This window comes from Bactrocera neohumeralis, chromosome 3 (genome assembly GCF_024586455.1).
Source record: "Bactrocera neohumeralis isolate Rockhampton chromosome 3, APGP_CSIRO_Bneo_wtdbg2-racon-allhic-juicebox.fasta_v2, whole genome shotgun sequence".
Taxonomy (NCBI): Eukaryota; Metazoa; Arthropoda; class Insecta; order Diptera; family Tephritidae; genus Bactrocera; species Bactrocera neohumeralis.
Genome location: NC_065920.1, coordinates 76,984,736 through 76,999,725, shown reverse-complemented (window position 1 = coordinate 76,999,725; position 14,990 = coordinate 76,984,736). Strand labels below are relative to the sequence as shown.

The 14,990-nt window shown below is 39.3% G+C and overlaps 1 protein-coding gene across 1 annotated transcript; it reads left to right on the top strand.

Annotated features, from left to right (window-relative positions):
• Positions 1–3,497: 3,497 nt before the first annotated feature.
• On the top strand, positions 3,498–9,555 carry LOC126753756 (pickpocket protein 19-like). Its single transcript, XM_050465426.1, has 6 exons — positions 3,498–3,715; positions 4,652–5,294; positions 5,425–5,574; positions 7,080–7,266; positions 7,340–7,591; positions 9,297–9,555. The coding sequence occupies exons 1-6, from the start codon at positions 3,498–3,500 to the stop codon at positions 9,545–9,547; spliced, it is 1,701 nt and encodes a 566-aa protein (XP_050321383.1). The 3' UTR covers positions 9,548–9,555.
• The last annotated feature ends 5,435 nt before the right edge of the window (positions 9,556–14,990 follow it).

The window sequence follows — 14,990 nt, the reverse complement described above, 5'->3', positions numbered from 1 at the left end:
TGTCAACGGCAGGAAAATTCGGTGTGAAAACAAAAATATTTACATACAAAATTTGAGATCGCTTGTTTGCTCTGTAAGTGGAGTCTGTTGCATGAATAGGGGGAAAAATTTACACACTTTTGTAAATTTTTTTATATTGGATTTCTAATATTAGAAAACTGTGGATTTATATAACAGAATATCACAAATTGTAGTGTTCTGCTATGATTAGCTTCAATAAATTATGTTTGTGTTTTCTTAGGTAAATCCAGATATAAAAGGCAAAGATTTTTTAGCGCATTCGATTCCTAGATCTATGTAATAAGTCCTGAGTTTACTTTTATTATCTTTGAACCATATTGGTTTCGTTCTTGCTGTTTGTTTTTGATTGCCATTTGCTCTGCGCTATTTGTTCAAAGTAAGTATAAATTGGAGGATGGAGTCATGTGTAGAAGATCACGCAAGTGAGGAAAGTTCTCTGATCCCCATTCACTTGTGAGTGTCCAGACACGATTCTATTACATATGGCTCAAACAGTTCAGAACTTCCGGTCTTTGACCAAGTAGTATCCTCTTAACAATAACAGTTTGAAGGCCAGCTAAAGTGAGAAGGCGAATCATCCCCGTTGCAGGGTGGTGCGATGGGTGTGGGACCCGCTACGAAAAAAAAAAACGCTCCAATGAAAAATAACAACCAGCCTCGGTTGAGAGACCCCCATTTTGATGACGACCATTGCAAACGAATTAAGGCTTACGGTGTGCGACTCGTGGTGGGAGAGAGACCCCGTCGCGAGTACTGTCATTCACCCGGGTGTATTAACGTCTAGCCACACTGCGCATCAAAGCGAAGTTCTTGCCCAAATGGGTTGAGGCTGATCGACTTCGCCGGGGCCCGAAATATGGTTCTCTGTAGTACTAGATTTCAGCATAGAAAAATTCATCAAGCTACCTGGCTGTCTCCGGATCGAAAAGCCACCAGATCGATTATGTTGTAATAGACGGAATACACGTTTCCAGTGTATTAGACGTGCGTACGCTCCGAGGTCCTAACATCTACTCGGACTACTATCTTGTTGCAGCCAAGATACGCACCCGCCTCTGTGTGCAGCAAAGAATATACGTCAACAAACACAAGGAAGGTTTGACGTCGGGAAGCTGTAATCATAACAGACAACCGAACGATTTTCTACTCAACTTGCACTCCTTCTCTCCGAGAGCAGTCGTCAACAACTCGGTGTAAGGGAACTGTAGGGCGGCATTTCAAGCTCCTTACGTACAGCTGCAACGGAAACCGTTGTTTTTCGGAAAATGCAAAAGAACAGCTGGTACGGTTAGGATTGCCGAGTCGCAGCGAAGAGGACTGCTTACCTCGCAACGTTACGATCGACCACAACCACAATGCGGGATGGGATAGATATCAAGAGTTGGAAAGGGAAGTGGGACGCATTTGCAAATAAAAAAGAGAGATGCTAACCAAAGATTTTACGACTCGGATATATATATAATGTAGAACCCTCAGCGACAATCTAGTAACTAATCCCCAGAGCATACTGAAATTATGAACAGAAAACTTCTCCACCCTGCTGAATGATAGTGTACCACCAGGATATGGTAAACGCGCTTCCCTAATATTTGACAACGGAGGAGATGATCCATTGCCCATGAAGCAGTTTGAATGGCAATTACCCGTCTGAAAAACAACAAAGTGGCGGGAGCCGATGGATTGCCTGTCGAGCGTTTCAAATAAGCGACGAAGAACTGATAAGGAGCATGCATCTACTTTCTTGTAAAATATGGTCGGATGAAAGAATGCCCAACGATTGGAACTTCAGTGGACCCTGCCCAATTCACAAAAAGGGAGACACACCCATAGACGGAGAGACTCAGTCCGGATTTGAGTTGGAGAGTTATTCTTTGCTTGACATTGTTGGTGGTGTCAAAGAGAAAGAGAATATCCTACTACAGAATGTTGATGAAATCTTTGACAAGAGTCTTCAACAAGAGTTTGTTTTAACACCATCAATGTTGAAAGACAATAAATTGTTGACGGACTATTTTGTAGATGTGTATTCACCTTAGTAAGTAGGAGTGGTCAATTTCTCAACCAAGTTGGGGTTTCCATCTTCTAGAAATTCATCGCTGATGTCGTTATCGATGATCTGACATAAGGTGTTTGTTGGTGGCGAAGATATTTAATTTTACGCTGAACGCTTCAACATTGCAGTTGTCGACGAAAAAGAGAAATTACACTGCATTCTTTGAAGAATATTTGGGTACGCTGAACCTTCAATATTGACAACGTAGAAAATGTCAATGTTGATGAAATTCTTATCTTTGACAAGCCTAAGGTTCAACAGCACCTATTGTCTCGTTCCGGACTGTCGCATCAATCCACAAATCGTTAGCCGGCAGTAACTAAGGAAAGACAATGGAACGTTGTTGGCAACGGTCGGTCGTAAAATACGCCGCACCGGTAGGGTCACCTGGATGTGGTGTAAGGTGAACGAAAAAGCTTCAAAAGAAGCCTAGAAATTATCCTTGTCGTCACCTCATTCGAGCGGAGTCGGCGTCTAGGTGTTTCAAGGGTTAATTTCTTAATTATGGCGAAGATATTCCACATTTGCCGGCTAGACTATGAACGCACTGACTTCAGACATATACAGAACAAACTACGTTGGAGCTAATAATACCTTCACTGCATTCTTTGAATGATGTCCTTGGGGTCCAATCACCATCCATAGTAGAAGAAGAGCTCGAGTTGCCTTGCCAACTAGAGAATTGTCAAACATGTGATTGCTGATTGCACAAAAATGTTCCCTTTTCTACACTGCAAGTGGCAAGTGGTGCCAGTGCTCACAGATTAGCCTTAAATTACAGCAATTGGCTGAAACTAGTTGTTACAAAATGAGTTTTTTAAACACTTTGTAATTTTGCATTCTTAAAATATGCATTACACGTGCCATTTGGAGCAACAAATTAACACATATTCACTGTCTGCACCAACACATTCTCATAAAGTTCTTTTTTACTGTATGTCTGTGTGGACTATTGAGTGCCGCCTGTCAGCGCCGCAGCTGTAATCAAATGTCAATCAAAATTAAATGTGTTTGTATTACAACTATTCATGTTTACAATAAATTAAATAGCACAGGTCAAATAACGGCAAATACATGCAATGCATGTGAACTTTATTGGCGCCAACTGTTATACTCGAGCGCCAGTGCTGGGCTGTAAAATATTAACAGTTGACACTTGTAAATAAAAGACAACCCACGGTAATTCCGCGCACAACTCGGAGGTCTACTAAAATTTAATGTATTGTACGCCTAACGGTAATATGTAATTTGCGCTCTCTATAAAATCGCATGGCGGCGCCACTTGCAGCGCTAAAGTGAAAGTACACGCGTTAGCTCCCAGATGTCAACGGTGTCAAATTGGAATTCGGAAACACAAATTGGAAATACATTTGTTGAGTTATTGTAAAATTCAAGCACCAACCATAAAAAAGTACCAGAAGCAATGCTAACACAAGAGATCGTACCGAATCGCCGCTTAACTCGCATCTATCCGCGTGCTAATTTGATAACATTTGAAAACCGTCGCGAGCAAAACGAAACGCGGCAGAAAGTGTGTAAAGATTTGAAAGTCGTAAAACAATTTGTCACTGAATTCGGTCAGCAGACCAGCATACATGGTTTGAGCAAGACACTCGAGGCGAATATGAATCGATTGACACGGTAAGCGGCTGGGAGGAGTGCGAAAGTGTTAAAAACAAATCACTTATAGAAATATAAAATACCAAGTTGTTCAATAAGTTTTGTCATTCGATAAGAAAGGGTGTAGATTTTGTGCGTCGATTCATCATTATCACCATGATCCTGAATAAAAACAAGAGGCTAAAGAGTGGTGTGAACCTGATTCGGCTTCGAAACGAGTTCGTGTCCTGAAATCAGCCAATCTTCTGGCATCAGTTTTTTGGGATGCGAGAGGAATTTTGTTTGTAGATTACTTACAAGCTGGTAAAACAATTAATTCTAAATATTATTGCAACTTTTTGGACCACTTGAAGGAAAAAATTCGTGAAAAAAGACCCGGTTTGCAAAGAATAAAATCCTGTTTCATCAGGATAATGCACCGTGTCACAAGAGCATTTTGACAATGGCTAAAATCCGTGAATTAAAGTTCAAATGGTTGGATCATCCACTGTATTCACCACGACTTCCATTTGTTTCCAGAAAATCAAAAAATTTAAGCGTGGCAAGCATTTTTCATCATATGAGGAGGTCATAATGGCTGTTGAAGCGTATTTTGCCTTATCTTCCGGATTATCACTTCAGGGATGGGGTTCACAGATTGGAGGATCGAGCAAGTGTAATAATGTTCAGGGAGATTATACTGAATAAGAAAGTGTATTTTGAGTCATAAAATTGTGTTTCTCTTACCGAACGACATAACTTATTGAACAACCTGGTATTATTAGAAAATTAAGTAAATAAATAATAAGAAATAAGAAATACTATTTTATCCCAGAAGTATGACACCGGTATCATTAAGAATGTTTGTATCATTTTGGCACACTCTTTCAACAACCTAGCTTTATAATTTTTTTCACACAAATGAATACCAGATTACCTAAAAATTGCACCAATTAATGACGTCTTTCTCGCTTTCAGCCTATTTTGGACCGTTGGCTTTCTCTGTGCACTTGGCATGCTGATCTTCGTCATACAAAAGCTGGCCGCGCGCTATAACAAACGTCAATTCAAGACAGTTGTTAACTCAACAAATTATCCGGTTTATCGCATCGTTTTCCCCGAGGTGTATATATGTAACGATAATCGCTTTAATTGGGCGCGTTTCGCTTCGGCAAAAGAAAACTTTCTACGTCCCGAGCACCACAACACCGAACTGGAGCAGCTATTCACAAAAACGGTGGCACTTTATGACAATCTACGCTTCGGTGATTTCGATGTATTCCAGAGCCTGAGCAACAAATCGCTTCGCAGTTTGGACTATGTGAATTTCACCAATGTGGCACAATTTATGGCGTGGCGCTGTGACGAACTGCTGACAGATTGTGTGTGGCGTCACAATCCAATGAATTGTTGTGATATATTTATAGCACGTCGCTCCGTATATGGCTTTTGCATGTCTTTTAATACGCTCGAAGATATAACGGGACAATTAAGAAAACCGTTAGACAATAAATGGCCGTGGCGTGCTAGTCAAGAGGGGCCTGGTAATAGTTTAAAATTGCGAGTGCTGATAAACGAACGGTTGCATTCACCTTTTGCAAATAACCGAAAGGGAATTATGGTGAGAGTGTGAGAGGTTTACTAGTTGTGGGAGTTTGAGAGCAAGAGACGAGTTTAACTTTTCATCGTTTCGCAAGGTTTCGCAAGGTTTTGTATATTTTTCTTGTTTTTTTTTTTCTTCTTAATTGCAGTTTATGGTGATGGAACCTGGCGTCTGGGTGAGTTATTCGAATCACGTGGAGTTGAATGATATCGTCTTCGTCCAGTTAAATGCACAACTTAGTTTCTACGATCCAAATACTCGAAGTATACCGTCGAATGTGCGCGAGTGCGTCTTCGATGTAAGTTGATTTTAGCTCTTTTAAGCAGTTTTCACTCTTAAAGAAGATGATTGCAATTAAGGCATTGACTAACTCTCTTCAACCAATGGTCACTCTTAAAGAAGAGGTTAAAATTAAGAGCTCGAAAAAAACTCTCTTTACCACTTTTAAGTTGAAGACAGTTATCGACATAACATAAATTTGGAGTGATTTTTAATAATATATTAGGTTATCAAATATCAGCCTTCCGTCTTTTTGAATTTCACGGCTATGTATAAGGCGCTACAGAGCTCGTATCTGGAAATACTATACATCTTTCAAAGGTCTCGGCATAACCTACAAAACGACGCTATGCATGATTAGTTTGGATGTTGCGTTCAACAGTTATGGACATGTAAACATGGAGTTCACTAACGCCGAAGTTCACGCTATTTTACAGTTTTCCTTCGTTAAAAGCAAATTTGCTAGAGAAACGTTCCGTGAGATTAATGGTGTTTTGAGGGATGGTACTCTATCACTTCGAACTGCAGAGGAATGGTTTCGACGACTCAGAGCGGGTGAAAATAACAATAATAACCTAGCTGGTGGAAGACCTGTGACGACGAATACCGATCAAATCATGAAAAACATCTAGTTAGACCGGCATGTGGAATCTCGTGACATCGCCCAGAAAATGGGAGTTAGTCACCAAACCATTTTAAACCATCTGCAGAAGGCTGGATACACAAAAAAGCTTGATGTTTGGGTGCCGCATGATTTGACGCAAAAAAACCTTCTGGACCGAATCAACGCCTGCGATATGCTGCTGAAACGGAACGAACTCGACCCATTTTTAAAGTGGATGGTGACAGGCGACAAAAAATGGATCACATACGACAATATCAAGCGAAAACGGTAGTGGTCAAATCGTCCCAAACAGTGGGCAAGCCGGGATTGATGGTCAGGAAGGTTTTGCTGTGTGTTTGGTGGGATTGGAAACGAATCATCCACTATGAGCTGCTCCCGTATAACCAGACGCTTAATTCTACCATCTACTGTGAACAACTAGACCGCTTGAAGTAGACAATCGTCCAAAAGCGACCAGAAATGGCAAACAGAAGGGTGTAGTGTTCCACAAGGACAACGCCAAACCGATGACTCGTCAGAAGCTACGGGAGCTCTGAAAGGAGATTTTATAGCATCCACCATATAGCCCGGACATAGCGCCAAATGATAACCACCTGTTCCTGTTCATGGCAAACGGCCTTGTTGGTGTAAAGTTGAACTTAAAATAGGCTTGTGAAAAGTGGCGAACTCGGACACCGCAAATAAGGAGGGAGGCATTATGAAGTTGCCGTCTAGATGGAGACAGATTTTCGAACGAAACGGCGCATATTTTAACTAAACCTGATCACTGTAACACTTTTTATAAAGCATTGAATAAAGAGCAAAAACGCGTAAGGCAGATATTTGACAACCTAATATCTATGGTAGCTCCTTGAAACCTCTTCGCATTTAATAAGCTATTCTTATCTGGAAATTTCCAGAATGAACGCAACAGCGCCGACTTCAAAACACTACTTAACCACAAATATATGTTCGAAAACTGCCGCGCCGAATGCCAACAGGAATATACGATGAAGTATTGCAACTGTACGCTTGACATGTTTTTTCCACCGAGTCAATATCCATCGTGCAAATTATCAGACATGCCCTGTTTGGCAAGGAATAATGGTAAGCTAGCAAATTTGAGAAAATGTTTTGCCTAGTCTTAAACAAATAGCTCATTTGCTTTTAATATTTGTAGAACGTTTGAAGTACTTTCAGCAAAGTGGCGAAAGCGATGTCTTGTCGGCAACCCTGCAAGAGCTTGGCATGGTCTGCGAGTGCTTCCTAAACTGTCTTTCACTGGCCTATCTTATAGACATACGCGCTTATAACCTGCCACATGTCACACAAAAACCGAATGATTCCTTTGTGGACTTTGATTTTTACTTTATGCGCGACTCGATCGTTGTCTTTCGCACGACTGTAGTTTACACTTGGGTGGATTTGTTGGGTGAGTTGAAAATGAAAGTCTGGTAGGATAGGTTAAATATTAAACGATTTAAAAAAGTCTTTCTTAAGAAGTGGAGGTAAAAATCCCAATAGTGTGAAGACGGCGGATTATATAAAGAGATGTTGGAGAGGTTCATATCTTCTGAGTTTTAGTTGTAACTTAGTTAGTGTAGATTTAGGTCTCGGTAGATACTCCTTCAGTATTTTTCAAGTCAGAAGCCCAAAATTTACGACAATTATCATCTTATTGAAACATTTCAAAATCTAACTCAGTGCAACTTAGTTCAATTCGGCATACTTTTGAGCTAACTGAAAACTTGTTATGGTAAAGCCTTGTCCTCTTAAGATATAACAAAGCTGAAAGTATTATCCTTGACATGAAGATTATTTTAAAATATATATTCTGAAAATCGAGAGAGTTCCGAGAGTTTCTCTTAATACTTTGGGCCGGCCAACCATCAACACTACACCAAAGCAATTTTGTGGTATGCCCTTTGTTGCTTATGTTCCAAGATCTGCGGAGTTTCTCTAAAGTCTTTTGCTTCAAACAACCCTTGAAGGAGCTGAATGGCTTGGAACAGCTGAAGGGAATTGTGTATCCAGCCGCACCGAATGGGCCAGTTCTCGTAATTTTCTCCTATTTCTATATGACTGTGAACATAAATGTTGTTATTCCAGTTGCCTGTTGAGTTTAACCTAAATTGTCGCTTCGTTATCCACTAGAGAATCATGGACTTGCTTTTAGAGCAGAGCCCATTTGGCACCTTCTGATATGCTCGCAAAATCAGCTTGACAGACTGCATTAAAGTCATTTAGTTTGAATCTACCTTCTGAAGAAGTATGCTTCTGATTATTTCAGCCTCACTTTCTCCGTCGTGAATCCTCATGAAGGTCGGGCATGTCACTTTCTCGGTCCCATTGACTCCAACTTAAAATCTTAAAAGCTGGGTAAGCATTGCATCATACTTCACCTGTGTATGTATGAGCCGAATGAAGAGAATAACCTCCAGAACCTTAGTTGATTTAGTTTTCATTGTGATTGTAATCTCCAGCAGGCACCTGTCGCACTTCCAGGGCTTTAATACGACACATTTTCGATATTGCCATCCACCATATCGCCTAACCATATGTCTGTATGTGGCGGATGGCACTTGTGTAAAGCGAATGGAGAAATGGGACAGTAAACCCCACTTTGGAATAATGGATCACCTACTGGAGTTCCAATTTCGAAGGAATGTGGAAGTCCTGTTCTCAATATGCTCTCTCCAGCTTGGTTTTTTTTACCTAGGATAACTCCGATATATTTGTTAGAGCTCGAGAGTACAATTGCGATACCCCTTGAAGACGGGAGATCGAATTTGGAAATTTGTGTTCTTATGACTTTGATTTGGGGTTCCTCCGAAATGACAGTTAGAAGGTGACCCTCCGAATATCCCTTTCCCTTCTTCGAGCCGACTAAGATTCGATTAAGTTTTATTCCTGAGCAGTGGACAGCGAGGTTGTTCACATAACCCAATACTTTAGGCACAGATAATGCAAAACTAACGTAGATAATGTCGAGATGAAATCTAGCCTAAAACTTGAGGCTAGGACCCATAAGATTAAGGTTTGATCTACTAGGGCTATATATGAACTCTATTTTTTAATTCTATAAGCTTAAGTCCCTTAGAAACCGTACTTTTTAACCCGTTTACATCTTTTCACAGTGAACTTCGGCAACGCCACCGCACTCTTTCTCGGCTGTTCCGTTATAAGTATCGTTGAATTGATCTACTATTTCTGCGTTTACTTGCCACGACGTATTCGAAGTGTACACAACAAGCGCAAAAGGCCTTTAAGAACCGCCAACAATTACGACAGCAAGTTGTTGGAAGACTGGATGAGGCAATTATATGACCACGACGTTAAAAATAAGGAGCCCGAAAGCACCAAGGAGAAGCAAGCCAACAGCACTTGAGACCGATAAAGCGCGTGGCATTTACATCCAATCCAATGGCAATCATAAAAATCACTTACCGCTCACAAGAAGACGAAGTAGAAGAGATGTGATGCGAAAAATGTACATAAAGCTTAAACAAAGCGATATGGAAAATAAAAGAGAAAGGCGAAAATAATCATTGTTTCGTGTCATTTCCGTTTCATTGTCTTGCCTACTTCTAAACAAAGTTTTGCGTGCTCCGCTTTGCAGCCATTTAAGTTGCTGCTTCACCATTCTCCCTGCTCGCGACGCGCTGTGGCGGACGGCATGCCGTTTGTGGTGGCATTCACCAGCGTTTTCACAGGCTCTTGTAGTGATTTGCTTCTTATATCCCCCTCCGTGCTATTGCTCTTGTTCTTGTTTGTTGTTGGCATGATTGCAGCTGTCATTTTCACGGTCGACTGCAACATGAATGAGGTGGATTCCGTTGGGCAAAGGCGACATCATGGTCACTGCCAGTGTCACTGTCACCAGCAGCGCGCCGCTGAAAGTATCTTCGAGTTTTCACGCTGTTGCTGCGCTCTATGCTAGTTTGTGGCCTCTTAGCTGTGCTTCCTCTTGGTACACTTCTTCTTCTTCTTCTTCCGCTTTGTGCTCAACACAATCATTTCTCTTACAAAGTTGTATTTTCATAAAATTTTGCTGCAGTCTCGAGTGTTCCCTTTCTTTAAAATTTACCCACACAATTTGTACTTTTTTGTTTTTGTTGCAATTTTTATTGCATTTTATTGTTCTCATCGCTTTAGTTTAGTAAGCTTCACAGACACTTTTTTTGCTGCTTTGCTCGCTGCGAGGGTTTTTGTAGTTGTGTGACCACAATAACGGTTATTTTTTCAGGAAAAGTTGCGCGTTCCTTGTTAACTGTTGTTTGACTGTGGCAACGTTTACGAGCGAAACTACTTATTTAGTTGTGAGAAGAATGTGGAAATGTCAGAAAAACCCGCGGAAAATAGAAATAAAAATTAGATGCGAAAGCGCCCCGCCTGGCAGCGTGTTAGAAAGTTTGAAAAGTTTTGCGGTCTTTGTTTCGACTCGGGTCACTGAACTTAAGAGCCCTAATTTCCCGTTTCTACTTTCTATTTCTTTAATTTTATTTCGTCCATTTAAATACTTATACAGTTAAGTATGTTTAGAGTCGAATGTGCACTAATGGTCTAACGGTCAGCGTGAAATTGCAGCGAAGAACATTAGACAAGAAGGAGATTAGGAAGCCAAATAAAGAAAAGCCTAGTTACTAGGCGTTAATAAAAGTTGAGCTCTTTTTAAGTAGTGATTAATTTTTTTGACGACGGAATGTGTGATTGTGCCCTCGGAACAATCGCTTTTTTTATTTCTTTATTTTCTTAGCAGGTTGCTCAAGTATCTTCTGGAAATTTGTTGATACAAAGATCTATGGTTCATAAAAAAATATGAAATTCGACTCCAAAACTCCAGACTCATATTCAAATATTGTTTTTTTTTGGAACTCAGTCTCGGCTTTGCTCTAGCCCCTCTATGTATGTATATGTTTAGTCTAAGTTTGCCAAGGTGTTATTACCCCGCATTTGCTTCGAAATAATTAATTTACATGCAATAATCTCATAAGAAAATGTGAATACTCTTCTGTCGTTCAAACAACAACAACTCAATAGCTAATAGGTCAATTGAAAAGTCCCCGGCCTTCCATAGTAAAAGATTTTTATTTCAAAATTTGTATTATTCAATACAGTCCCCTTCATGGGCAGTACACTGATCTCCTACTTATTGATACTATATCTTATAAAAGTATCTCTTGCAAAATGTTTTTATAGAGTATGATAGTTTTTTTGTAGTATGGTTTGTCCTTTGCTTCAAATTAGGCCTCTGTTTCGGCGATCCTCTTCATTCGACGAAACTTTCTACCCAGCGAGCATTCTTTTGAGATCTGAGAACATCAAATAGTCGCTGGAAGTCTGATTTGGAGAACACTGTGAATGCGGAAGCAATTCGAAGTCCAATTCATGGATTTTTCTTTCGTTTTGACTGACTTGTGACACGATACTTGGTGGAACAGCACTTTGCACCACTTTCTTTCTTTTTCTTTAAACGCGACCGTTTTTCAGCGAGTTCGTTTTTTCAAAAGGTCCAAAAATGCTATGTAATAGTAGCTGTTTTCATCATTTTTTTTTTCAAGGTAGTCAATAAAAATTATTCTAAACCCATTCCAAAATGCAGACACCAAAAACCTTGCCAGCCAACTGTCAACGCTTTGTAGTGGGTTCATTGTGTACAGTTCACTCGGATGTCTGTCGATTGAAAATCGGAATGAAATCATGGAGCCACTTTTCATCCAAAACAGGAATGTTTTCCTAGCGGAAACTGCTGAAAAGCTTATATATTATTATGCAGTCTACCCGGTTATTTGTGGGACTGTAAGCCGAGTAAGTTCTGCTTGATTAGACTGTTGAGTCAGACAGTTACATATGTAAAGGTTATATGGTTACCGTAAGCATCGAAGGCTTCAGTGGGGCTTCAATTATCTTCCCTTGCGTTCGTCTGTACATCGGAGGAAATGAGTGCGTGCCGAACGATAGCATTTGAAGTACTGCATTTTCCACATGACAGCAAAAGGGTATGGAAGAGAAAAAGTAATCTCGTCTGAGAAAATGAATAGGTTACTCTCGGTAATAAGATTGAATGAAATAACTTTACGCTTGATTACTACTCAAGGAAGGCATTTGTGCAGTCTTCGCAGAACCGTGGAATAAACTTTCCATACCTATGGAATGGTTGCGGAGCATATTTCAAGCAGCAGTTTTTGCAATTAGTCTGTGTGTAGAAATAGATTATCGCAATGATAATCGTATTGCTATACGCCGCGATAGTCAATCGGCACTCAAAGCAATCTCAGAAAAGGACAGAATGGCTGAACAGCCTATCAGTTTGTAGGCGACGGCTCGTCATCTGCATCCTAAAGGAGTAGCCTGTAAGAAACTGGCTGACGAGCTTGCTCGCTTCTAGAAAGGTGGGAAATGAGCTGCTATGCCAGAAGGAAAGAGGGGCTAAAGAGATATATTGGAAAAAATCAACAGGCATGTGCTAGGCAAAGTTGCTAAAAGTTGGTTAACCTCACAAAGGTGAAAAGTGACATAAATCTCCCCAGAGCTCAATTGCGACAACTTGAAGTATTTTATGCTGTACATAGCACGTTCAAGATGCATCTGTTCAACATAAGTATAGTTTCTTGTGAAAACTGCTGGTTTTGCGACATGAAGCCACAAATTCTAGAACACCTGATTCTACTCTACACAGCAATCTGTATATCCGAAAATGTATCTCATCGTCTGTGTGATACAGGGGAGAACACCAAATACCTTAGCTTGCAGTGCCAAACTCAATTTATTTCTATTCTATTCAAAAAGGGCCATGTTTTCTCTTTAACTAAAAAATTCTAAAAAGGAAAAATTAATTTACCTAAACTTACATTTTATAAATTTCCTGCTATACAAATTCTAGGCATTTGCCTTAGGCGTCATCTTATGTTTACTCGTACTATTTGAAACAATAACCTACTTACTTCCATTCAATACGAACCCTAAAGTTTCGCTATAACAACGGTAGCATAGAAACAAACCCAGTTTTCCAATAAAAGAACCTTTGAAAGCTTTGAAAAAAGCACAATGCACAATTATTGAAGCTTTTCGAAAGTTTTCTCGGTGTTTTTAACCCACATGTTTTCAATGGAGCTTTTTAAAAGCGCAAATCCTGCAAGCTTTTTTCTATCATGTGATTTATTTTATACGTAGCAAAACAAACCACCGTTGAGACTTAAAACCAGAGAATATAGATTATGTATAGTATGCATTTAGATTATATTATACATTCTCTGTTAAAACTTTTACTAGAAACATATTTATAATACCAATTTTAGGAAAGCTTTCTATTCACTATACTCAAATAAATGTACTATATACATGTACAACATTTACGGTTAGTTCATCAGCGGTCATTAGGGGTAGACTTAACCTGAGAGTATTGATAAATATTTCATTTAATTGGTTATATTATTTAGTTTCATTAACCTTTCCTGACTTTATACGTATTGAAAAGAGATAATGCTAAATAACTAATTCGATTGAATTCTTCCAATGAACTGATGAATAGTCATGAGGTCGTATTGCCTTCCTAGACATATACTTGTACTATAGCAGATAACATCGCAATTAAGAAATACTTATTTGGAAAATTCAATGGTAATGGATATATCATGTTCTTTTCTCCTCTTCTGGTTTAATGTTGTATTTTGTCGAAATGAAGGAAGAGTCTCTGTATCTCAATCAATATACGTTCTCTGGTTTCTGTGATAAGACTCTTCAAACCATTCCTTACGTTATGTTTAATATCCGGTTTCCACTTGAACTATTAAATCTCTAAATACAATTTTCAAGCAGCTCAGTTGACATCATGCTGAATAACTTATGGTTGACTGCAAAACTAATGCACAGGCGCGGCACTAAATTTGAGCCAATTGTGACACAAAGTGAGTAAAATTCAAAATAAAGCAGTCAAGCAATTTTTGTAGAGTGGAATTCTTGAACATCCTTACCAACCCCCGTCTATTGAGTTAGCTTGCTAGAAACTTTCTTGCTTATAATTTTATAGCATTTTTTTAAGCAGACTGCAAAGAGCGGCATCGAGGGTGTAAAAGTCGTGCAGGAAATTCAGTTTGGTTGTGTTACCCAGTTGAAAGCAGTTCGTGTAGAGTTGCGGCGAAATTAGCACAGGATGGTTTTTTTTCAAGAAATCATCCCAAGAACAGAGTGTAACAGTTCTGCTACTGTAATTACCCAAAGAAGAATAGGAAGGACCATGAAATTATATATTTTATGCTTACATATCTCTAATGTAAACTATTGTATCGAAAAAAAAGAAATTACATTTATTACAAATTTTCCCACAAAAGTATCAGATGTTTTAGTAGTCACATTATAATCGATTTTTGACTAACATTCTTGATATCCAAAACAGACGCAGTTAATACCTGAAGCTTGTTAAAATCTTTCAGCCACCTTTAAAAAAAAAAAAACTATTTTTGCTCTCAGCTTTTAAAGGATTAGTTCTCTCTCATGGCCTGGATACTGAGGAGAAGTAAACGGAGGAACAGTATCCAATAAACCCTCGCCGTTCAATCATGTTTCACAGCAGATTTCTTATCGCTCATATAACGAGGCACAAGTGTCCACGTTCGTGCACCATTCCAATTAGTTTATTATAGGTTAAGTAATATCTTCTATGAGGAAATGAAGTACAATCTTTAATTTTGTGCGATAATGATTATACTTTGGTCAGATACAGGTAATGATCCCTGAGAAAATACCAGCTTATAGTTGTGAAATATTCGGAACTGTTTTCATTAAACCTTGTACCGATAAGAGTTTGTTTTTTAGGAATAAAAATATTAAAT